Source organism: Heteronotia binoei, chromosome 18 (assembly GCF_032191835.1).
Source record: "Heteronotia binoei isolate CCM8104 ecotype False Entrance Well chromosome 18, APGP_CSIRO_Hbin_v1, whole genome shotgun sequence".
NCBI lineage: Eukaryota > Metazoa > Chordata > Lepidosauria > Squamata > Gekkonidae > Heteronotia > Heteronotia binoei.
In genome coordinates this window covers 29,619,440-29,643,280 of record NC_083240.1, presented here as the reverse complement: position 1 = coordinate 29,643,280, position 23,841 = coordinate 29,619,440, and the positions used below count along the sequence as shown (strand labels likewise).

The 23,841-nt window shown below is 45.7% G+C and overlaps 1 protein-coding gene across 1 annotated transcript in view; it reads left to right on the top strand.

The window, feature by feature from the left end:
• The first annotated feature begins 1,901 nt into the window (after positions 1 to 1,901).
• P2RX1 (purinergic receptor P2X 1) overlaps positions 1,902 to 23,841 on the top strand; it is a 37,449-nt gene continuing 15,509 nt past the window's right edge. The window contains exons 1-3 of the mRNA XM_060259090.1: positions 1,902 to 2,039; positions 19,206 to 19,353; positions 22,740 to 22,811. Of these exons, the coding sequence (XP_060115073.1) occupies positions 1,903 to 2,039; positions 19,206 to 19,353; positions 22,740 to 22,811 (357 nt within the window). The 5' untranslated portion in view covers position 1,902. The remainder of the gene's footprint in view (positions 2,040 to 19,205; positions 19,354 to 22,739; positions 22,812 to 23,841) is intronic.

Sequence of the window (23,841 nt, the reverse complement as noted above, 5' to 3'; positions counted from 1 at the left end):
GGTGGATGGAGTGCTGCCTTCTAAGACTTTGTACTTTTGCATGCAATGCATATTTAACTTGTGGAACTCATGGCCTCATGTAGAGATTCCCATTGGCTTTAAAAGACATTCATGGTTCATCAAAGGATATTGCTTAGGGCAGCCGAATAGAACTTCCATGTTCAGAGGTCTCAGTCCCTGTGGCTGGATGGAGGGGGGGCAAAAGGGAGAAGCTTTACCCTCTCTGTTCTTGCTTGTGGGACATCTGGAACACCTAGCTGGCCACCAATGTTCCCTCTAAGCTGAGTTAGTATGAGCTAGCTTCCATTTTTTTTAGCCTCCATCTCACATATTTTTGGCTTAGCTCAGGACAAATGGCCCCAGAGCAAACTAATGTATGCAGTAGCTCACAACTTTAATGCCAGTGGCTCACAAAGTAGAATTTTTGCTCACAAGACTCCACAGCTTAGAGGGAGTATTGCTGACCACTATGGGAAACAGGATGCTGGGACAGATAGACCAGGGGTCTGATCTATCAAGGCTCTTTCCAAGGTCTTAACTCCTCCCTCTTCTGTGTGACCTAGAAAGCTATTGAAAGTACTGTGGTCTCCCACTCTCTCAGAGCTACACCAGTCCTCCTATCCCTGAATCTTTAAAACAATTTGGCTGCTCCGTTTAATCTTTCTGGCAAACAAAATGAAGGTTAGAACCTATCCCTGAATCTTTAGGTAAATTCTTCAAAATCAAGAAGTTTTAGATTTTGGATTTGGAGCTTTGGATGACCAGATGAAGAGCAAGCTAAGAGTAAGAGCTGATGCATATCTAACTTGTGCAATCTTTCAATGTGCAGCTCATGATGAAATCCTACAGTAGTGTTCACTTCACACTTTTCCTCTTTAAAAGCCCAATTCTGCAGCATATATTCAGTGTGTGAAACTATAGTTTGCAGAAGAGCCTGAGATCTGGTATTGGAAAACAGACTCCTGAAACCTTAACTCAAACAAAGACCCTAGGTTCAGTTCTGACATGAGCTGAGAGTTTGTCATGTAGGATCATAGAATTGGAAGGCATCTCCAGGGTCATCTAGTCCAACCCTCTGCACAATGCAGGAAATTTACAAATACTTCCCCCCCACACACACACACACACCCAGTGACCCCTGCTCCATGCCCAGAAGGTTTTTAAAAAACAAAAACCAAAACCTCCAGGATCCCTGGCTAAACTGGCTCAGAGCGGCTCACAATCTCCTTTATTTCTCTCTCCCACAACAGACACCCTGTGAGGTAGGTGGAGCTGAGAGCTCTTACAGCAGCTGCCCTTTCAAGAACAATTCTGCAAGAGCTGTGACTGACCCAAGGCCATTCAAGCAGCTGCGGGAGTGGGAAATCAAACCCAGTTCTCCCAGACAAGAGCCCGCTCACTTAACCATTACACCAAACTGGCTGATGGGCCAGTGGCCTGACTTGGAATAAGGTGACTTCATAAATTTTGTATGCTCTGAGCTCCCAGGTAAATTTGTTCCTCCAAAAGCCTGTTCAGTGTGAAGGGAATTCTTTCCCCTCCAGCAGCTTCCATCACCCACCTAGCACTCTCCTTCTGTGGCCTTCAGCAGTTGTCTCGAAACGCTTGCAAGCATGAACTTTTATCAGTCAGCTTTTCCTGGGCGGTGGTTTGGGGCTGCTACGTTCATTTCCCACACACACCCACCTCCCATCCCCACCCCACAGACCATCTAAGGAAATGTGGAGTGAGCTGCTACACCCAAACAGCAGGAAAGAGGAAAAAGCCCCCATCCACGCCCAGAGCAGGAGGCAAAGACACTTTTGATGAGCAACTGCAAACAACATCAGGACTTCTGCAAACAGAGGCTGAGCCAAGCTGAGAGGGGACTCCCGCCTGTAGGAGAAGAACCAACATCTCTCCATGGGGCAGAAGTTTGTGGAGAGCTTGTCCTCTTTCTTCTTCGAATATGACACCCCTCGGATGGTTCTGGTGCGCAATAAAAAGGTGGGACTTACCTTCCGGCTGATTCAACTGGTAGTCCTGGCTTACATTATAGGGTAAGTCTGTCTTTCCACCACAATAAGGAGCCACCCAGCTGCCTCACAGGGGTTGCTGTACAAGTCAGGCTGCTGGATACGGTTTTGCCTCTGTTAAAAAGTCTTTGAGGAATTGGAAAACAGAGCGCTACAGGAAACATCGGGGAGGGTTTTTTTCCTCTTTGTGAGCTCGGATTGAATTTAGGGTTGTCAGAATTTAGGGTTGCAATTTCCTTTCATCTTTGCTGAGTCAGCTCAACCCTGCCCCCCCGCCCCCCGCCATTTCTGTTTTGCTTCTCCCGGGTGGGAACTCGTGCCTCTTCATTTTGCACTGTTTTCCATGCATCAGTTCCCCCACCCCGGTAATATGTATGTGTCAATGAGTCTGCATTATATGCTGCAGGTATATGATATGTATAAATCAATCAATCAGGTTTATTACAGTCAACAGAGCAGCAAAATTAAAAATAGATAAAAGGCAGGGTTTTTTTAAAAAAAATACAAAAATAGGTATGTATACTGAGTTCAATCCTGGCGGAAGCTAGGTTCAGCTAGCCAGCTCAAGGTTGACTCAACCTTTCATCTTTCCAAGGTCGGTAAAATGAGTATCCAGCTTACTGGGGGGGGGGGGGGGAAGTGTAGATGACTGGGGAAGGCAACGGCAAACCACCCCGTAAAAAGTCTGCCATGAAAACGTCGTGATGCAATGTCACCCCAGAGTCGGAAACGACTGGTGTTTGCACAGGGGACTACCTTTACCTTTATACGTCACTTGCACTGCATGCATCAGTTGCCCCAAACCAATCCATCCTAATCCACCTTTCCTGAAAGCTCAAAATGGATTCTGTGCTGTGTGTGTTGCCAACCTCCAGGTGGGGGCTGGAATCTCTCCGAATTACAACCGATCTCCAAACTACAGAAGTCAGTTCCCCTGAAGCAAATAGCTGCTTTGGAGGGCGGATTCTATGGCATTATGTCCTGCTGATCTCCCATTCCACCCCCGCATCGCCAGGAATTTCCCAGCCCTGTGCCCTGCTAGGGGTCCCTTTGAGCTTTGCAGTTATGGGTACACAACAACGTTGAGTGTGACGGATGGGCTGAAATAACAACATTGCCTTAAAGCAGCCTGGCCTATTGGTTCTTCGTGTTCATTATTGTCTGAAGCGTTATTGTTTTTATTTATTTAGAAAAGTTATATGCTGCCTCTTTAAAGACCTACTCAGGGCAGCTAACCATTACAAACGGTGCCATGAAATAATAACAGTGTAAAGTATATCAATAATAATATGTTGGTATGATATCCTGCCCTTCACTATCCAAAGGAAGAAGAAGAGGGGATTGGATTTATACCCAGCCCTCCACTTGGAGCCTCAAATCAGCTTACAGTCTCCTTTCCCCTCCTCTCCCCAAAACAGACACCCTGGGAGATAGTTGGGGTGAGAGAACTTTGAGGGAACTGCTCTTGAAAGAGCAGCTCCTTCAAGAACTTGCGACTGACCCAGGGTCACCCAGCTGGCTGCACGTGGAGGAGTGGGGAATCAAACCTAGTTCTCCCAGATTAGAGTCCGCACACATAGCCACTACACCAAACTGTCTCTTAATAAGCCATTAATAGAGTCTCAGAGCAGTATGCAATCACCTTTCCCTTCTTCTCCCCACAACAAGCACCCTGTGAGGTAGGTGTGTCTGATAAAGTTGTGAGTGGCTCACGGTCACCCAGCTGGCTGCACGTGAAGGAGTGGGGAATCAAACCTGGTTCTCTCAGATTAGAAACCACCACTCTTAACCACTACATCAAACTGGCTGTCAATAAGTCATTAAAAAGAAGCCAGGGACCTAAAAACAGCATGAAATATCATGGAGCAGCATAAAATCATATTCATAAAGGCTCAAGCTAGAAGCAGACCATAAAAACATTTAAAAAAAAACAAACAAAGGTGGACCCATACAATTAAAAACTAGGATAAAAAGAAAATAAATGTTTGAGTCTGGTGCCTAAATGACAGTAAGTGCCTGGCAAACTTCAAGGGGAGAGAGTCATCCAAAGGTGAGGTGCTAACACCCCAAAAGCCCCATCTCCGGTTGCCACTAGCCTAATCTCTGCAGCTAGGGATCCAGAGTGTGGGGCCTGGGAAGATGATCTTAAATGGCAGGCAGACTGGAAATTCTTGCAATCTATTAGTCATGTTAGGGTTGCCAACCTCCAGGTGGGACATGCTGTTCTCCCAGGATGACAACAGAACTAGAAAGATCAGTATCCCTCGAGAAAATGACAAGTTTGGAAGGTGGACCCTCTGGCATTATCAGGGCTTTTTTTTTTTTTGTAGCAGGAACTCCTTTGCATATTAGGCCATACCCACCCCTGATGTAGCCAATCCTCCTGGAGCTTACAGTAAACCCTGTACTGAGAGCTCTGTAAGCTCCAGGAGGATTGGCTACATCAGGGGTGGGTGTGGCCTAATATGCAAAGGAGTTCCTGCTACAAAAAAAGCCCTGAGCATTATCCTCTACTGAGGTCCCCAGACCTGGTCCTCCTCAGGTTCCACCACCAAGTCTCCAAGGATTTCTCAGACTGGAGTTGGCAACCCTATCGATATCTGCCTTTCTAGGCTTCGGGGTGATTTGCAACAATTAAAAAGCCAGATTTTGAAACAGAAGATCAAAAGCAGATGAAAATACAGGCAGCGCAAGTACCACTTATTCTGATCGTCTTACAGAATAAGAAACAAGAAAAAAATGTAAATGGAGGGCAGGTGGGTTCATGATGGGAGGGCTTTGAGGTGGGTGTGAAAATTCCAAGCCAAATGCATCACCACCCTTTGTTTTCGGTCTGCCTCTTTTCCTTTAAACCCAACTGTCTCTATTTAAAATAGGACAGCCATAGATGGTTTCTGGGATCTACATGTCCAAAGCTGCAAAAAGGTCAGGCTAAATAAGTCTCCCGTTTCTCAGGGTTTCTTCCCAAGGGGGAGCAGAGGCCAGCTTTGGATTTCCTTGACATCCCAGTTCATAGCAAGAACGGCTTCTTGTGAAAAGAAAGATTCCAGATAGCTCCTGCTTGTCTTGCGCTTGCGGTCAGCCTCGATAGACAGCTTGTATATCAACAGCTGACAAACACACGAGGGCTGTAAACTGTGGCAGTGGGAAAAGCTCAAGCTATGATCTGGGATGTTTACTTATTCCATCTTATTGCTTATCTATGTGCCTGGGCCTTCCTTCTGTGCAGCCCTAGAAATTCAATCATGTCAACTACAAAACAGCAACAAAACATCTGCACGGGCATCAGCTCTTTCCCCTGGGATCCCACCCCCATCCATACAAGGAAAGGAAAGGTCCCCTGTGCAAGCACCAGTCGTTAACAACTCTGGGGTGATGTTGCTTTCACAGCGTTTTCACGGCAGACGTTTTACGGGGTGGTTTGCCATTGCCTTCCTCAGTCATCTACACTTTCCCCCCAGCAAGCTGGGTACTCATTTTACCGACGTCGGAAGGATGGAAGGCTGAGTCAACCTCGAGCCGGCTACCTGAAAACCCAGCTTCCTCTGGGGATCGAACTCAGGTCGTGAGCAGAGCTTAGGACTGCAGTGCTGCAGCTTTAACACTCTGCGCCATGGGGCTCTTTTCCATCCATACAAAGGCATCCCTTAAGCATCCACTTTGCGTATTTCCCTTCTCTTGGCTGCAATGTTTCCCAAACCTGGTTTAGTACAATCTTTTTTGGAAAAACTGTGGTCAAGGCATATTTATATACTGTGTGGACTGAAAGGAGAACATTTTTGCAGCCTCCTACCATACCATTTTCTTCCCTTTAGCCATCACCATCCTGCCCCACAGAAGAGCTTTTCTTCTTTTAAAAAGGCAATCTATTTACTACGTCCTCTGAACTGCTAGCTTTCATTTTAAAGAGTCACTCTCTAGCCTTTTTCTCTGCCAAGATTAGGGTTGCCAGGTCCAACGCAGGAAACACCTGAGGACTTTCAGGGTGGAGCCTGGAGACTTTCCCATTCCCTAAATAAATTTTAAAACCCCCAAAACACAGTCTTCACTTCCTCATACTCGTTTTTTTTTGCCTTCAAAGGGTTCCCTGGCAGCTGCACTTCCCCTAAATGAAAGTGAAATGTGACATACCCCCAGGCTTTGGTAGCATTCCCAAGCATGGCTTAATCAAGGGACACACACTCACAAAAATAAACAATGAATCTTTCCCCAAACATGAACAGTTTACAAGCCAACATTTTTGTGATGTTGTAAATCACTTTACTCATAGTGTAAATCACTTTACTCATAGGAGCTGCTGAATGTAACAATCTGCTGTATTTCAACTAACCATCAGACTAACACAGAAAAATGAAAGTAAATAAGAGAGCCATCGAACGGGTCAAGTTTTCCTCCATGCCATAATCAGGTTCTAGTTAACTCTTTACTGTCCATTTTACTGTGCACATGACTTCTGAAACAAATGCAAAACAAACAGAGGGGCTGTGCTCTCTTCCTCTCTTACACAACTCGCACACTCACCAGGAAGAGCCATGTGGCTTGTGCCTGCGGCCCCCCCCCCCAACGCAGCTTTCATCTTCATACTATACAGACCAGTTCCCCTGAAGGAGATGGCAGTTTTGGAGGGCTGAGCCTGAGCTGGACTCCCTCCCCTCCCCAGACTCCTTCCTTCCTATATACTGTCCTCAAGTCTCCAGGAATCTCCCCAGCTGGAGTGGGAAACCTTAGTATGGAAGGAGGCCACGTCCAGAAGAACTCAAGCTTCATGTGGGTGCAAGGGGTCATGCAGATACCCATTATAAAAGAACAATAACATTCACCCTGACCTGGATAGCCCAGGCAAGCCCAATCTTGTGAGATCTTGGAAGCTAAGCAAGGTCGATTCTGGCAAGTACTTGGATGGCAGACCTCCTTGGAATACCAGAGCCGAGAGGCAGGGACAGGCTTTATTCAGCCACCTCTCTGAATATCCCCCCATAGGAGTCAATCACCAGAGGTTGCCATGACTTCCAGGTGCAGATACACACAAAATACACAAAAAATTGGTAAGCAGAAGGTCCCAGGTTCAATCCCTGGCATCTCCAACTAAAAAGGGTCCAGGCAAATAGGTGTGAAAAACCTCAGCTTGAGCCACTGCCAGTCTGAGTAGACAATACTGACTTTGATGGATTGAGGGCCTGATTCAGTATAAGGCAGCTTCATATGTTCATACAAAAATACAAAAAAAAGTTATTAAAATAAAGAATGAAAAATTATCAAATTAATATAAAAGCAGGAAATGGAGTTAGTTCAGGTCCCAGAATTCTAATTTCAGAGTTGTGTATTTCACACACACACACACACCCGGGTCATCAGATCAGACTTCAGATCAAAGTGGAGGGTCTCCAGGATCTTCTCTTTCACGTGGGTGAAATCCAGAAGCCTTAGCAAGACCATTTTGATATGACCTCTTCCATCGCTGTTACTTATTGTTGATGCCGTTGTAGTTCTCCCAGCTCAGCTGGGTCTGATCCCTGCTATCCAGTGTGCCAACATGGGTTTATCCTCAGGGAGAAGATCCCAGAGACAGCAATCAAACTGCAATACGGTTGCCACTGACCCTCAAACAGGGGTGCTCCATAAAGACTGAGATCTGCTTTTTCTACAAAAAATAGCCCTGTGAAAGATGACGGTGATGTCAGAGGGTGTGGCCTAAGAGGCAAACGAAAGCCCTGGTGGTGATTTCAACCCAGCTCTCCCCAGTCTCAGTGTGACATGCTGGAGCTCATGGCAGAAAGATGCATTATTATTGAGCAGGACAATGAACTGGTAGAAATGGTGTGGGCTACAAGCCATTGCATGCTTAGCTGCGTTATGTTGAAATACTGAGGGTCAGTCCAAGCCTTGAGACAAAACAGGTGGTAATCATGTCAGAAACGCAAGGCATGGGTTGCCTACAGTCCTTCTCGGGGTCACTTGGTTGAACAAACATCCTACAAAATGGGAATTTCCAACAGACCCAAAAACTCTCTGGCATTTCCTGCTTTGAACATAACCAGCCTTTGCCCTCCACTCAGAGGCTGGGAATGAGAGGCTGGCAAGCAGAGTGACAGACAGAATTAATGGATTCCCATACATAAAACTGCGACCCAGAGTCCCAAAGAGGACATGTTTTCATCTGGAGCCCATCTCCTTTGATGGGCTCCTGGCCAAGAGTCTGTAAAAAAGGCATCGTGTCCAGCCAAGAAATGCATGCCAGCAGAGCACTGCGCCCATGATTTTTTTAATTGGGCAGTTGTCAGGTACTTCCCATTTGGCTATTTCGGCCCTGGCTGCGACATTTGTTGGATAAATCAGACTCCACCCCTTGACCTGTGTTGAACTGTCAAGCCCCACCCCTGATTGATCTGGCCCCGCCCCCTGGTTTATGTCTGGCCTCACCCATTAACAAATCATTATAAAAATTACCAACGGACAGCCCTTTTCTTTATAGAGTCAATAACATAGATGGCTATTTAAGAAAAATAGATGTTCTTCCCTTTTATGGGATATACTTATAAAGTTTAATATGCAGTCTGTGCAATACCTATGCTTGCTTGTATTTTTTAAAATTCATTTACAAAATTTATGTCCCACCATTCTTCCTTCACAAGAGACACCATGTGTGTTTTAACAATTTAAAACACACATAACAAAAATCATATTGTACAACCATTAAGATAAATTCCCCTATAGACACCAAGTAAACAAATTAAAAGCAGAGTTAAAACATGTATAAAGACACACAAACAGCAATTAAACATTGGTCAGGACGGAGATATCACAGAGGGAATGCCAAATGAAAAAAATGCTGGCCTACTGATGCTGCGAGAATATTGATAAATGCATACTTTTTGGGGGGAGGGGGGAGTAACTGTGAGGAAACAGGCAATAGTGGGAAAATGAGATGGGGTGGAGAACAAAATAATAGCAAGGATCTGGGGGCTGAAAGAAAGGACAAGAAAAATGGAGACCGCCTTCTCTACCATATTTGATAGAGATGAAGTTTAAAAGAGGGTATTTCCCTCATTCTAGAAGAGCATTTATGTTTGCTCAGTCAAACCCTTTTCCCTCAGCCGTAAAGAGAAGGCCTATTTGCAGGCATAGCATATTCAGACAGTTTGTAAATGTGAATCTGGTCAGCTTGAGTCCCTAGAACATATTTTCTTGGAGTGTGGAATCTGGCCAGATTTAAGAGAAAGATATTTGTCCTCCCTCTCAGTAGCTTATGTGAATTTGCCATTGTCCAGTTTTTTCTTGTAGGTGAGGTCAGAAAACTACCTGGGCAGCCGCTTAATTATAGGGCACGGTGATTTGCCTACAAGAGGGATGGATCTTGATCAGTTCAAGTCAAGATCTTTGAGAGAGAGAGAGCATGTTAATTTTATTTTCCCCTCCTTCGACTGCATGCTTTTTTTTTTTTTTATATGTGACACAGAAAAGCTTTATTGGTATAAAGTTCAAGGTACAAAGGTGGTAGTACATCAGCAGATGCATAGCATATACCAATATATAGTGAGGAAGTGGATACATACAATGTTAACCATTAAAAAACTAATTACAACAGTAGTTGGCATGACATTAATATAGCATGGTGTGAGTCATTAGGGTTTCTGCTGTCTTTTGAGACTTTATCAATAAAGGGACGCCATTTACACACAAAGTCCGAGGAAGCGGTCTGGGAAGAGCAACGAGGATCTAAGTCATAGGTGAGCTTATCTAAAACAAAATAATCCCATAGTTTCAGCCACCATGCCTGTCTCGAGGGAGGAGTTTGTTGCTTCCAAACCAGGGCAATTGCAAATTTAGCTGCCACGAACATATGTGAAATTAGTTCCTCCGCGTGCTCAGGAATGCGTGAGGTGCCTACAAGGTTCAGGAGAGCGTACTCCGGCGTGAAAGGTGGGGAGTATGAGGTGAGGGCATGTACTTCTTGGTAAATTAGCCTTCTTGGAGAAGAAGCAGGGCCGAATTAAACCCTGTGGAGGGCCTTACGCAGTCAAAATCTCAGGGGCCCCCTCGCAAATTATCACAGAGTTGGAGCAGCTGCCCTGCCACCTGCGGCCCCCGGTGCAGCCTGCAGGCACCTTCTCAAAAGCCCCTTTGACAAAGCTGTGGGGGAAAGGCAGAGAGAGGCAAACTTGGCAACGACACCAGCAGCAGCCGCATCAGGCAAGTTGGGCAAAGAAGGGCACAGTTGCTGGCTGCGCGTGCAGGCTGGGAGGGCTGCAAGCAGGGGGGGAAATGGGGAAAGTCGGCCCGGGGTCCCTAAAGGTGCAGGGGCCCATAGGCCAATGCCTATTTGGCCTGTTAATATGGCCCTAAGAAGGGATTGTTATCCACCTTTGCAACTGTGAGATAGATAGCTTCATATCTGGATGAAGTAAGGTAATGCATCAAGGTGCGGGTTTTAGGTTGGTGGCACCAAAATGAAGTAAGAACGCTTGTTTTAACTTGGGCTGTGTTCACTTTTTGACAGTTGAGACAATATCCCCACATTCGGGGGGGGGGGGGGGAGATTAAAAAAATGTTCAAAAAGGACTGCATTGTTCCATCCCCTTGAAGTGGCACAGCCGTTGAAGTGTCAATATTAGTAATATGAAAACAAAGATCTCTATATCCTGGAAGGTTAAGTCATCTCCAAGCATGCCTTTGGTTGTGCTTGTAGAGGGATGGGCAGCTGTCTGGATGTATGTGTCATCGAGAGGAATGAATCAGTGTAATAGGGGTAGAGGAAGAATCTCAGCGCACCTTAACTCCAGTGTGTTTTTGAATTGCTGAGGGGCCAAGAGGCCTAGATGTGGGTAATGGAGAGCCCCTCCACCCTTGACAGTTTCATCTAGCAAAACTTATTATCCCCCCAGTGCTTGGGTTGCCAGCAAGGCTTTTTTTTTGTAGCAGGAACTCCTTTGCATATTAGGCCACACACCATTGATGTAGCCAATCCTCCAAGAGCTTACAGGGCTCTTAGTATAGTATATCTTGCCTGCATCAGAGATGTGTGGCCTAATATGCAAAGGAGCTCCTGCTACAAAACAAGCCCTGGTTGCCAGCTTCCAGATGCCACCTGGAGATCTCATGGAATCGCAGCTAATCTCTAGACAATAGAGATCAGATCCCCTGAAGAAAATGGCTGCTTTGGAGGGTAGACTGTATGGCGTTATACCCTGCCCAGATCCCTCCACTCTCGAAACCATGCACTCACCAGGCTGTACACCCCCCCCAAATCTCCAGAAATTTACCAACCAGAGTTGACCAACCCTACACCCTTCCTTGCAGAGCCAGTTTGGTGTAGTGGTTAAGTGCACAGATTCTTATCTGGGAGAACCGGATTTGATTCCCCACTCCTCCATTTGCAGCTGCTAGAATGGTCTTGGGTCAGCCATAGCTTTCATAGGAGTTATCCTTGAAAGAGGAGCTGCTGTAAGAGCTCTTTTAGCCCCACCTACCTCACAGGGTGTCTGTTGTGGGACGGGGTGGGGGGGGGAAGGTAAAGGACATTGTGACTGCTCTGAGATTCAGAGTATAAGGCAGGATATAAATCCAGTATCTTCTCCTTCTCCTCCTCCTCCCCCCAGGGAAGAAAAAAGATGGGCACCAGTCTCTTGCCTGTCTTTTCCTCCTTACAAAGCTAATAACAGCATCGTGGGGTGATGAAATATATATTAGCCACAGGGTTTTTTGGGTTTTTTTTTAGCAGGAACGCACAGGAACGGAGTTCCGGCTGGCTTGGTGTCAGGGGGTGTGGACTAATATGTAAATGAGTCCCTGCTGGGCTTTTTCGGCAAAAAAACCCCTGCACGAAGCAATGGTGATGTCAGGGGGGTGGCCTAATATGCAAATGAGTTCCTCCTGGGCTTCTTCTAGAAAAAAGCCCTTATTAGCCATAATGGTGAAATGAAACCTCCATATCCAGAAATAGTGTACCTCTGAAAACCAGCTGCTAGGGGGAGTTAATAACAGGGACATGACAGGAAATACCTTCCCCAGGCATCTGATGGCCTGCTCTGGGAGACTGGATCAGATGGAGCTTAGTCCGATCTACCAGTGTGGAATTCTTACTGCATGCACTGGAAAGATGAAGGTGAGTCTTCTCCCACCCCGTACCTGGTTCATCTGTGTACTGGTTTGCCATTGCCTTAGAGACTATATAATGAATTCAAGGCAGAGGCAAGCTTTGAACCAGGGGCTTCCTTGTCCAAATGTCAGGCTTTTAACTCATATTCCACACTAACCAGCAACTACTGCTTTAAAGTTGTGCTTTCCACTGCTGCAGTGTAGCCATCTATACACCCAGCCAGGTGTTGCCTTTGAAACAAGTTGGTTCCTTTTTGATTTTTTGAAGAAAAAATGCCCCCTTTTCAAGAGTCAGGTCACAGAGAAATCAGCCAGTGTTAGCACGGGCTTTGTGGGAAAAGGTGCCTTATTTGTCTTGGTCTTAAGTGAGAGTTGATGGATGTATCCATAAGCTATGCAGCATTCATAAATATATTCCGGGGCTTGTACTCAACTGGGCTAAGGCGGCTTCTTCCAACTTTGAGGGGCACTTCCACGAGAAGAGGAAGTCTTCCAACTTGTGTGGTTTTTAATCGTAAGATGCTCCTTCGACTTGGACTCTGAGGAGAAATATTTTCAATAAATAAATAGGCTGGTAGGGGACAAGCTCATGTTATATGATTTTAAAAATATTTTCACTTTTTTAAACATTTCAGCCCATGCCCCCAAAAGACCATTTTTGTTCCTCTTATTTTCACCTATTTTTGGTTTTTTAACCATTTTGGACAATTAAACAGCAGTTTTACACCATATTTCTATACTATGTTATTTTTACACTACATATCTGATTGTCACCCATCTTAACAGACTCATTTTCATCAAATGACTTTAAATGGTCAGGAAAACCAACAACTGCAATTTCCTCATTCCAAGAAACCGTAAAATCAACTTTGAATTGAACTGGAGCTACCATAAAATTCGGTACTCTACCTCATTATATGGCAAGTTGTTTTTAATGAAAATGTAAAATACTCTGCTACCAACTCCAATTAATCCTGAAAATACCATATGTGGACTGAAAGATCCTTTTCAACAAGTTGGCTTTCTCTCAAACAAGGAGATACCATGTTTCCTTGACTGTAGCAAATTTCTTAAATTGCAAGCCGAATGAGCGAAAATTCTGGCTCTGAAAGGCAATGAAGAAAGCCAGTTCCATTGTTTTCAGGTCAGAGTCTAAGACGGTAAGGAATGGTCAGCCAGGCTAAAAAAGGAGAGAAATCTGGTTTTCATCTCGATCAAAGAATGTAGGCTCTGAGCCCATCAGCCCTGGCACATCAAGTGAATGCTTTCTATAACCAATCACAAACATTTCTCTAAGCCAACACTGCCCTGGTATAAGTTAAGGGGTTAACTTGATACCATAAAAAGAAAATTGTGCTAAATCAATTGGTTAAACAGCAGCAGGGCAAACAAAATGGTCTTGGGAAAACGGCCCAAGTTGACACCAAGGAATGAAGCACCATATATTTTAAAACCAAAATGTTATCTCACCCTTCATCCAACCAATCATATCATAGAATCATAGAGTTGAAAGGGACCCCCCAGGATCATCTAGTCCAACCCCCTGCACAATGCAGGAAACTCACAAATACCTCCCCCTAAGTTCACGGGGATCAGCATTGCTGTCAGATGTTTAAAGACCTCCAAGGAAGGAGAGCCACCACCTCCCGAAGAAGCCCCGTTCCACTGAAGAATCGCTCTGTCAGGAAGTTCTTCTTAAATGTTGAGCCGGAAACTCTTCTGATTTAATTTCAACCCAATGGCTCTGGCCCTAATAAGGATTAATGTCCATTAATCCTTATGACAATCTTGTGATATAGGCGAGGCTGAGAAATTTGCCCAGTTACCCAGTAAGTTTAGGAAGAATTTGACCCTAGATCTCCATGGTTCTGGTCAGTCACTCCAACCATTTTCCCACATTACCTCTATCCTTCCTACCCTTTTACTGAAGGCAGGTAATTCACAAAGTGAGTTACCTCACATTAATCTTGTATGCACTCCCTTCTTTATTTAAAGAGTAGTCGTCCTGCCCTGGCTCTGAGAAGCTCTGAGGACACTGTGTTGTTCTTCCTGCCTTCATTTAGCCTCACTGGAACCTTTTGAGGTGCATTAGGCTGAGGGAACATGACTGGGCCGAAGCCATCCCAGTGAGCTTTGTGACACAACAAGAACTTGAACCAGAGCCTCGCTGGCCATAATCCACCAGTCTCTCAAAGAAAAGGGGGGGACATGGTAGCAAGGCTACTCTCTTCTACCAAGTGCAGCAGGCCCCTCTACAGTACAGAATTCCCTACTATTTTGTATCTGTATAAAAATCCCATGGGCTGGGGTAGTTAAACAACAATGGGCAGGGGAAGTCTTCCGTTCAAAACCACAGTAAGCTATCAAAAGTGGAAACTCTTGGGCCTATGACACTTTTTTCCACTGACCCTGTCTCACAAGGTTATTCTGTAGAGAAGCTGGAGGATAGACATTGCAATGTAGTAGTTTGAATGCTGGACTATGACTGGGGAGACCCGGGTTCAAATCGTGAAGCTTGCTGGGCAACCATTATTCAGTCAGCCTCGGTACTTTTGTGGAAAGTACCTAAGATTTTGTGAAAACAAAACGGAGAAGGGGAGGCCTGTGTACTTTGCCCCTGAGCTCTTTGGAGAAAGGGTGGGATAAAAATGACAGACATCTCCTTGGTTGTTTGTAAAGGACTTACAAAAGGTCCATATAAACTAAATAATACGATAGCTGAATACCTCAGCATTATCCTGTAGGTAAACACTTAATCCAGGTCCCCCCAGTTTAATTTCCTTTCCTTCTTGTTCTGCCCTCTGTTCTTCCTGAAATCTCTTTATTTAATGATAAATATTTGAAGACTCCAAGGATATCCTCCCCCTTCATTTCTATAGGATGAACACACCCAATTACTTCTACCTTTTCTACTTTGGATTTATTTTATTTGATGTGACTCTTCCCTGAATCCTTTTCAGTATCTCATCTTCCAGCTTCAGCAGCAGCACCTTGAATTAGAGATCTACATGCACATTGTGTGCGATCCCATGAGAGATGTGGCCTGACCTAGCCGCGCCTCCTCTCTGGATTTAATATGCATGATCCCACATACTCATCTTCCTCCCAGGGTTGCCAGGTTCCCCGTGGCCTCTGGAGGGGGACTGCTTTTGCATGCACAAAGTGCGCACGGCACAATGTGATGTCATCGCACCGGCAAGATTGCGCACTGGCCACTCTAGGAGCGTCCGGGGAAACTCTATGGTTTTCCCGGACACTCTAGCCATTTGGGAGGGAAAATTCTATGGAACTTGGCAGCCCTACTTCCTCCTGAATCTTGCCCATCCTTACCTTGTCTTAGGATGGGCTGAAACAGGATCAAATAGCTACAGGGTACTTCCCAGTAGCAAATCTCTAAATCGTATGTAAGTCATGTTTCCTGGCTGTCGGAACAGCTGGGCACTCACCACAGGCACCCCACATGCACACAAGAAGTCTGAATGTTGCTCGTGCATTTGTCCAGCCAGTGCCTTTCCCATCAGCAGGGCGGGGGCTGTGTGAATACTGGGCATGCATCAAAAAATACCAACTTTTTCAAAGTCAGGATACTGCAGGTCCAGATTCCTTGTGTGATTGCCCCATTGGCTTTTTGGGGGGTGGGGGGGGTTATAAAACCTTATTTCATTTTGTTATATTAGTGAATAGGTGTGTTTATTACTAGTTTTGTTTCATTTGGGGATAAGCCAATGTACATTAAGCCAGTTTCATTTTGTGATTAGCCAATGTGGTGTTGTCGTTTAAAGGGTCAGACTAGGACCTGAGAAAGACACAGTTGAATTCCCACCCACTCTGCCAGAAAAGCTTGCGGGGTGACCTTGGGCCAGTCACAGGCCCTCAGCCTAGCCTGTCTCACAGGGTTGTTGTGAGAAAAGAAGGGAGGGAAAGAAAATGGCTTGAGGCCCCTTGGGTTCCCACTTGGGGAGAAAGAAAGCCAATAAATGAAAGAAATAAAAATAATTTGTTTTTATTTCTCTTTAGTGCCATACACAGGTGTTGCTTCAGCCTTTCTAATTTTTTCACACTGTTGATGTTCCTTTGTTTCTTTGTTTCTTTTACAGCCTTTGTTTGTTATTTACATGGCATGTATAGGTATGCACCTCTTGTATGCCCATTTTATGGAAAGACTATAATTGATCTGCTGTAACAGAAAAGGTTCCTCTAAATCAGAGGTCTCCAACAGGGTGCCCAGAAGCATCAATGACGACTGGCACCTTTCTTGGTGCCCGCTAGGTGCTTTTAGAAGGGGGTGCTGGACAAGATATCTGATTGGCCACTGGGAATCTGATTGTGCAGATTAAAATAACTTTATTTCAATAGCAGCTGCCACTACACTGTTGGTTCTATTAACTTACACTTGTTTTTCTGAGCATTTTTTAAAATTACTCCTTTTGTCTCATGCAATTGGGCTCCTTCTCTGCGTGGCTTCTTCTGCAGCAGCCATTTTGTGGTTGCCCCAGCCCACCCCACTGTGTCAGAATTCCAAAGCTGCCCACAGGCTCAGAAAAGGTTGGGGACCCTTACTGTAAATGAACCTTCCTTCTTGAGAAAGGTCGTCTGAAGTCATGTCTGCACTGCAGCCATAAAACTGGCTTCATACCAGCTCCACTGCCACAGCCTCCCTAAAGGCATCCTGGGACCAGACTGTTCTGAAGCATCTGGAATGGATCTGCCCCTAAGCCTTTGTGGTTCCCTCTTCTGTGTGTGTGTGCGTGCAGCAGTCTCTGCAAGAGAATTCTTTGTGCCTTTTGCTAAACTACAATTCTCATTATTCTTTAGGAAAAGCCATGCCATTTAAAATGGTTAGAAATCTGTAGTATAGATCTGCCTATCTACCATTTATACTCTTATCTTCCTCCAGAGAGGAGGAAGATTCTTCCTTCCTCTGTTTTATCCTGGCAATGAACCTGTGAGGTTAGGCTAAGGGCGTTTTCGCACTGACCTTCAAGTGGCGCGACCACCCTCTTCACACCGGAGGATCTGCGCGGATTTCGCACAAGAAGCGCCGGAGCACCCAAAAGAGCCGGCGACTTCCATCGCGAAACCCGCTCAAACGGAAACCGCCAAGAAGCAGGAAAACGTTTGAGCGGCTTTTGCGACGGAAGTCGCCGGCTCTTTTGGGTGCTCCGGCGCTTCTTGTGCGAAATCCGCGCAGATCCTCCGGTGTGAAGAGGGTGGTCGCGCCACTTGAAGGTCAGTGCGAAAACGCCCTAAGAGAAAGCAGCTAGTCCAAGGTCACCTGGTGAGATTCATAGGCAAGCAGGGATATGAAACTGTGCCCCCTCCCCCAGTTAACAACTACACCTCCAGGAACTACAATCCCCCTGGTAGATGCCACAAAGAACATAATGTATTTGAAATGACTTAAACTTGTTGTGTTTATTTTATTCAATTTGTATCCTGCCCTAAGAGCCCCGTGACACAGAGTGGTAAAGCTGCAGTACTGCAGTCCTAAGCTCTGCTCATGGCCTGACTTTGATCCCCGGCGGAAGCGGGGTTTTCAGGTAGCCGGCTCGAGGTTGACTCAGCCTTCCACCCTTCCGAGATCGGTCAAATGAGTGCCCAGCTTGCTGGGGGGAAGTGTAGATGACTGGGCAAGGCAACGACAAACCACCCCGTAAAAAGTCTGCTGTGAAAACGTTGTGAAAGCAACGTCACCTCATAGTCGGAAACAGCTGGTGCTTGCACAGGGGACTACCTTTACCTTTTTATCTTGCCCTACCCCACAAGCAGGCATAGGGTGGCTCACAACATATGATAAAACAATAATTCATAAAAACAACCAAGTCATCTAAATTGATCAGTTAATATATCTCATGATAGCTTAATAAGGTTGCCAGGTCCTACTTGCTTCCCAGCGGGGGGATCTTCAGGGCTCCCTGGGGGCTTTTTCCATGTGTGCAATTACATCACTTAGAAGTGATGTCGTCATTCCAGTGACGCCCCAGTTTTGGGGCAAAGCTCTATGATTTGGACTCAAATTTACCATAGAGTTTTGCTAAAAACTAGAGTGTCGACACACAACATTGATGGCATGATGATGTCACTTCTGGGAGACATCATCGTGCCACATTTGGAGGCATTTGTGGGTGGGGTTTCTCCCTGCCAGCCAGTTGGCTGATCGCGGGGAGGAGCCCACAAAAGTGGAGAAACTCCCACCTGGACCGGGCCGGGCCGGGGTGGGGGGTGGGGGGCGGGCTGGCAACTCTACAGCTTAACCATTCTAAGTACCGTGCCTGCTGCAACAATGCCAGAGAGGGCACCTTCCTCTCAAAAGAAAACAGTCAGCTCGTTTTAGTGCCAGGTTGGTATAGGCAGTGCTCTGAGGCAGATTGATTGCACTGAGCAGGGAAGGACAGTGTCCTTCGGGCAAGAGGGGATTGGATAAACATATGGAGCAGAGGTCCATCAGTGGCTATTAGCCACAGCGTACTGTTGGAGCTCTCTGTCTGGAGCAGTGATGTTCTGTATTCTTGGTGCTTGGGGAGGCAACAGTGGGAGGGCTTCTAGTGTCCTGGCCCCATTGATGGACCTCCTGATGGCACCTGGGTTTTTTGGCCACTGTGTGACACAGACAGTTGGACTGGATGGACCATTGGCCTGATCCAACATGCCTTCTCTTATGTTCTTAATCGGTCCTCTATAGCAGGGGTGGCCAATGGTAGCTCTCCAGATGTGTTTTGCCTACAACTCCCATCAAGCCCAGCCATTGGCCATGCTGGCTGGGGCTGATAGGAGTTGTAGGCAAAAAACATCTGGAGATCTACCATTGGCCACCCCTGCTCTACAGGGTTGCCAAGAGGTAGCCAGAGATCTCCTGGTGTTTCAACTGATCTCCAGGTGATAGAGGTCAGTTCACCTCAAGAAAATGGCTGTTTTGGAAGGGGGACTCTATGGCATTAGATCCCATTGAAGTCCCTCCCCTCCCCCCAACCCCTCCCTCCTGAGGCTCCATCCCTTAAATCTGCAGGCATTTCCCAACCCAGAACTGGCAGGCAACCCTAATCCTCTGTAATCTTCGTTAGATAGCTGTTTTTTCTCTCTTGTCTTTATCCTTAGGTGGGTTTTTCTCTATGAGAAAGGCTACCAGTCCCGGGATGGTATTGTCAGCTCCGTCTCTGTGAAGCTCAAAGGGCTGACGCTTACAAATGTCAGTGGGATGGGCCCACACATCTGGGATGGCACCGATTATGTTTTCCCACCTCAGGTAAGGAGCCTGGAGCTGTTACAGGCATGGATTTGACAGGAAATCGACATTCCAAACTGAAATCTACTAGAGGTTTAGTGAATCCAAATTACCTTATGAAGAAATTGCATTGGTTGAAAGCAGTTCAAAGGTAGTTGCTGCTATACCTGAACCATCTTCGCCCTATAGTTCTTTTGGATTAGATCCAGTTCTTTAATATGGATAGTTTAATACGATTTGTTATGGTATCTTATTTAATATTGTTCTCCATGTAAATTTACCACTGTGCCATTATAATGGTGACTGTCACTCTCCTGTCCCCTTCTTTGTCGTTTGATTCAAATGGTAATTACTTATTATTTTATTTATTTAGAAAAAATAGGGGTTTTTAAAAGTTAAATAATTGAAAGTGACCTTTTTTAACTCTGCCTGTGTTCTGACTCATATTAAGAGCTCTCTGAAGATTAATCATCTGTTAAAGGTTTTATTGACACTCCACTTTTAAAAGCCTCATGCAGTACAATCCTAAATTACAGAATTCAGTGGTCTCAGAAGGGAGCAGCTCTCTGTTGCAGTCAATGGGTTTAGAACGGAGTAGCTCTCAGATGAAGTCAATGGACTCAGAAGGGAGTAATTCTCCATTGAAGTCAATGGGTTTAGAAGGGAGTAGCTCTCAGATGAAGTCAATGGACTCAGAAGGGCGTAACGCTCCATTGAAGTCAATGAGTTTAGAAGGGCGTAGCTCCCAGATGAAGACCATGGACTCAGAAGGGAGTAACTCTCCATTGAAGTCAATGGGTTTAGAAGGGAGTAGCTCTCAGATGAAGTCAATGGACCCAGATGAGAGTAACTCTCCATTGAAGTCAATGGGTTTAGAAGGGGGTAGCTCCCAGATGAAGTCAATGGACTCAGAAGGGAGTAATTCTCCATTGAAGTCAATGGGTTTAGAAGGGAGTAGCTCTCGGATGAAGACAATGGACTCAGAAGGGCGTAACGCTCCATTGAAGTCAATGGGTTTAGAAGGGGGTAACTCTCCATTGAAGTCAATGGGTTTAGAAGGGAGTAGCTCTCAGATGAAGTCAATGGACTCAGAAGAGAGTAACTCTCCATTGAAGTCAATGGGTTTAGAAGGGGGTAGCTCCCAGATGAAGTCAATGGACTCAGAAGGGAGTAATTCTCCATTGAAGTCAATGGGTTTAGAAGGGAGTAGCTCTCAGATGAAGACAATGGACTCAGAAGGGCGTAACGCTCCATTGAAGTCAATGGGTTTAGAAGGGGGTAACTCTCCATTGAAGTCAATGGGTTTAGAAGGGAGTAGCTCTCAGATGAAGTCAATGGACTCAGAAGAGAGTAACTCTCCATTGAAGTCAATGGGTTTAGAAGGGGGTAGCTCCCAGATGAAGTCAATGGACTCAGAAGGGAGTAACTCTGCATTGAAGTCAATGGGTTTAGAAGGGGGTAGCTCCCAGTTGAAGTCAATGGACTCAGAAGGGAGTAACTCTCCATTGAAGTCAATGGGTTTAGAAAGGGGTAGCTGTCCACTGCAATTAATGAGTTTAGAAGAGAGTAGCTCTGTCTAGGAGGGCACTGTTGGTTTCTCACTTCCATTTGCTTTGTGTGGCAGAATGAGTTACTGAGATGCATGAGTGGGAGAGGAGCTTCCCCAAAACGTTCTCCTGCTGCTCATATAGGAAGGCAAGGGGTGAAACACCATCAGGGCCAGATTAAGACGTGCTGAAGCTCTAAATTAAATCAGCCCCATAACCAGCCCCATAACATTACTCCAAAATTTGGTATTTTTTTTTTTTTTTAATATTTAGAGGTTCTCTTACTCAGTGGCCCTAAACTGTAGTTTTACTTTAGATGGATCTGGGTGGGCAGCCGTGTTGGTCTGAAGCAACAAAACAAAGTTAGAGTCTGGTGCCACCTAGTCTTAAAGGTGCCGCTGGACTCTAACTTTGTCCTGTAGTTTTATGTAGTTTGCGGGTTAATCTGGCTCTGAATATCACCACCACACCAGTTCAGAAGAAAGTGGCTGAAGGTGCTGAGGGGTCGGGGGCTCCCTGGGATGCAGAAGGGCCAGATGGCAAGCCCTGAGGGCCACCTATGGATCACGTTGCCAACCTCCAGGTGGTGCAGGAGAAAAAGGGTAAAGGAACCCTCCGCGAAAACCAGCCTCCACAAATAATAACGCAAAAGAGTTATAAAGGTATCAAAAACAGTTTGTTCCAATTGAAATGTAAGAATCAATACATAAGGGACCACAAACCCACACCCAAAGTCACTTGAATGCAATAAATGCCCAGACTTTAGAAGAGGTGCAGGCAGTAGTTCCCACGGTAAAGTCATCCATGGAGCACAAGACTTCCAGAAGTTCTACTCCGTACAGCAAGGCACGATGGAATAAATGCAACGCGTCAGTACTTGATCTGTCTTTTCGCTATAGCTTCTACGAGCTTACAGACAGTCTCATGAAATTTACATGCTGGTGATAACAAACGCTTGTATCCAATATGCTTACAATCGTTACTATCCAGTATGGTCAATTGAGTGAAGCAGTATTTCTTTCAGTAAGGAAAGCATGTGCGCAAACTGCTCTCTGTGGCCTCTCTCCTAAATGCACTGCCTGTGACCTAGGTGGTAACTGGAGATCTCCTGGGATTACACCTGATCTCCAGGCAATAAAGATCAACTTCCCTGGAGAAAATGGCCACTTTGGAAGGTGAACTTGATGGCAGGCCTCAGATTCAATGGGAGCTCACAGGAGCACAGCTCCTGAACCTTTCTGAGAGTTCCACCCCCTCCTTCTGAGAGTTCCACCTCCTTGTCCATTGAATAGTAGGTGCAGCTGCATAACCATCCCTGGATGAGCTCCACCACCTGTTTTTCTACAAAATGACCCCTGCTCGGTGGTGTTGAACATAGGAACATATGAAGCTGCCTTATACTGAATCAGACCCTTGGTCCATCAAAGTCAGTATTGTCTACTCAGACTGGCAGCGGCTCTCCAGGGTCTCAAGCTAAGTTTTTTTACACCTATTTGCCTGTACCCTTTTAGTTGGAGATGCCGGGGATTGAACCTGGGACCATTCTGCTTCCCAAGCAGATGCTCTACCACTGAGCCACCATCCCTCCCCAAAATACTTTGTGGAGCTCCATCCCCTCCTCAAACCCCACCCTCCTCAGGCTACCTCCCCCCCCCCCGCAAATATCCAGACCTTTTCCTACCCAGAGCTGACAACTCTACTGTGACCAGTGGCCACAATGAGGTGATGCGTTGCGGTATTCTGCACTGTTAGATGGGTAGCAACAAAGTGTGCCAGAACTCGGTGAACCCACCAAATGGAGTCAGCATCCTTATGTGACTGAGTAGTTTCTGATGCTGACTGTTGTGTTTTCCTTTCCAGGGAGACAGCTCCTTTGTGGTAATGACCAATTTCATCATCACTCAAGGGCAGAAACAGGGACGGTGCCCTGAGGTAATTTGTTCCTCCGGTTTGTCAATATCTGTATTTGTACTGAAGCTTGCTCAGGGTGGGTAGCTACACAAAAAGCTAGTCATGTGACCTGCCCATGTGCCTCCTTCTGTGTACCCAGAATGGGTACTGCGATGGTTTTGTTAAAGAGAACCAGTTTGGTGTAGTGGTTAAGAGCAAAGACTCTAATCTGGGAGAACCGGGTTTGATTCCCCAGTCCTCCACGTGCAACCAGCTGGAGTGACCTTGGGTCAGTCATAACTCTCTCAGAGTTGTTCTCTCTAGAGCAGTTCTCTTAGAGCTGTCTCAGCCCCACCTATCTCACAAGTAGTGTTCCCTCTAAGCTGAGCTAGCGTGAGCAAGCTCACAAATTTTTAGCCTCCAGCTCAGAAAGGAAGACCCCAGAGCACACTAATTTATTGAGTAGCTCACAGCTTTAATGCCAGTAGCTCACAACTTTAATGCCAGTAGTTCACAAAGTAGAATTTTTGCTCACAAAACCCTGCAGCTTAGAGGGAACATTGCTCACAGGGTGTCTGTTGTGGGGAGAGGAAGGGAAAGGAGATTGGAAATGGCTCTGAGATTTTGAGTGAAGGGTGGGGTATAAATCCAATCTCCTCCTCCTCCTCCTCCTCCTCTTCTTCAAATAGTGTGTGAACTTCTGGTCCACTGAACGTGGCTGAGTGTGTAAGAAATGTGGCCATTCTATAACATGTGTGATTCAATCTTGGAATTCAAGAAATGTGACTTGGTGGCAGGAGGACAGATCAGAATTGTATGTATGTGTGTGAGAGATTCACTTTTCAGAGTAGCTGATAGAAAACAAAACAAAAAAAAACCCTTTGCCAGAAGATATTTAATTCACTAAAGTCCCAAGAAACCCTAAGGTTATTTGTTCAAATTAAATCAGAAGGTCGGTGAAACTGATGCAAAAAAACAAGTGCAAAATTCCCTAAAGATGGATACTGAATATGAAACTACAAAATAGTCTGATTACTGGCCCACCTAATTCATTGTCGTCTACTCTGACTGG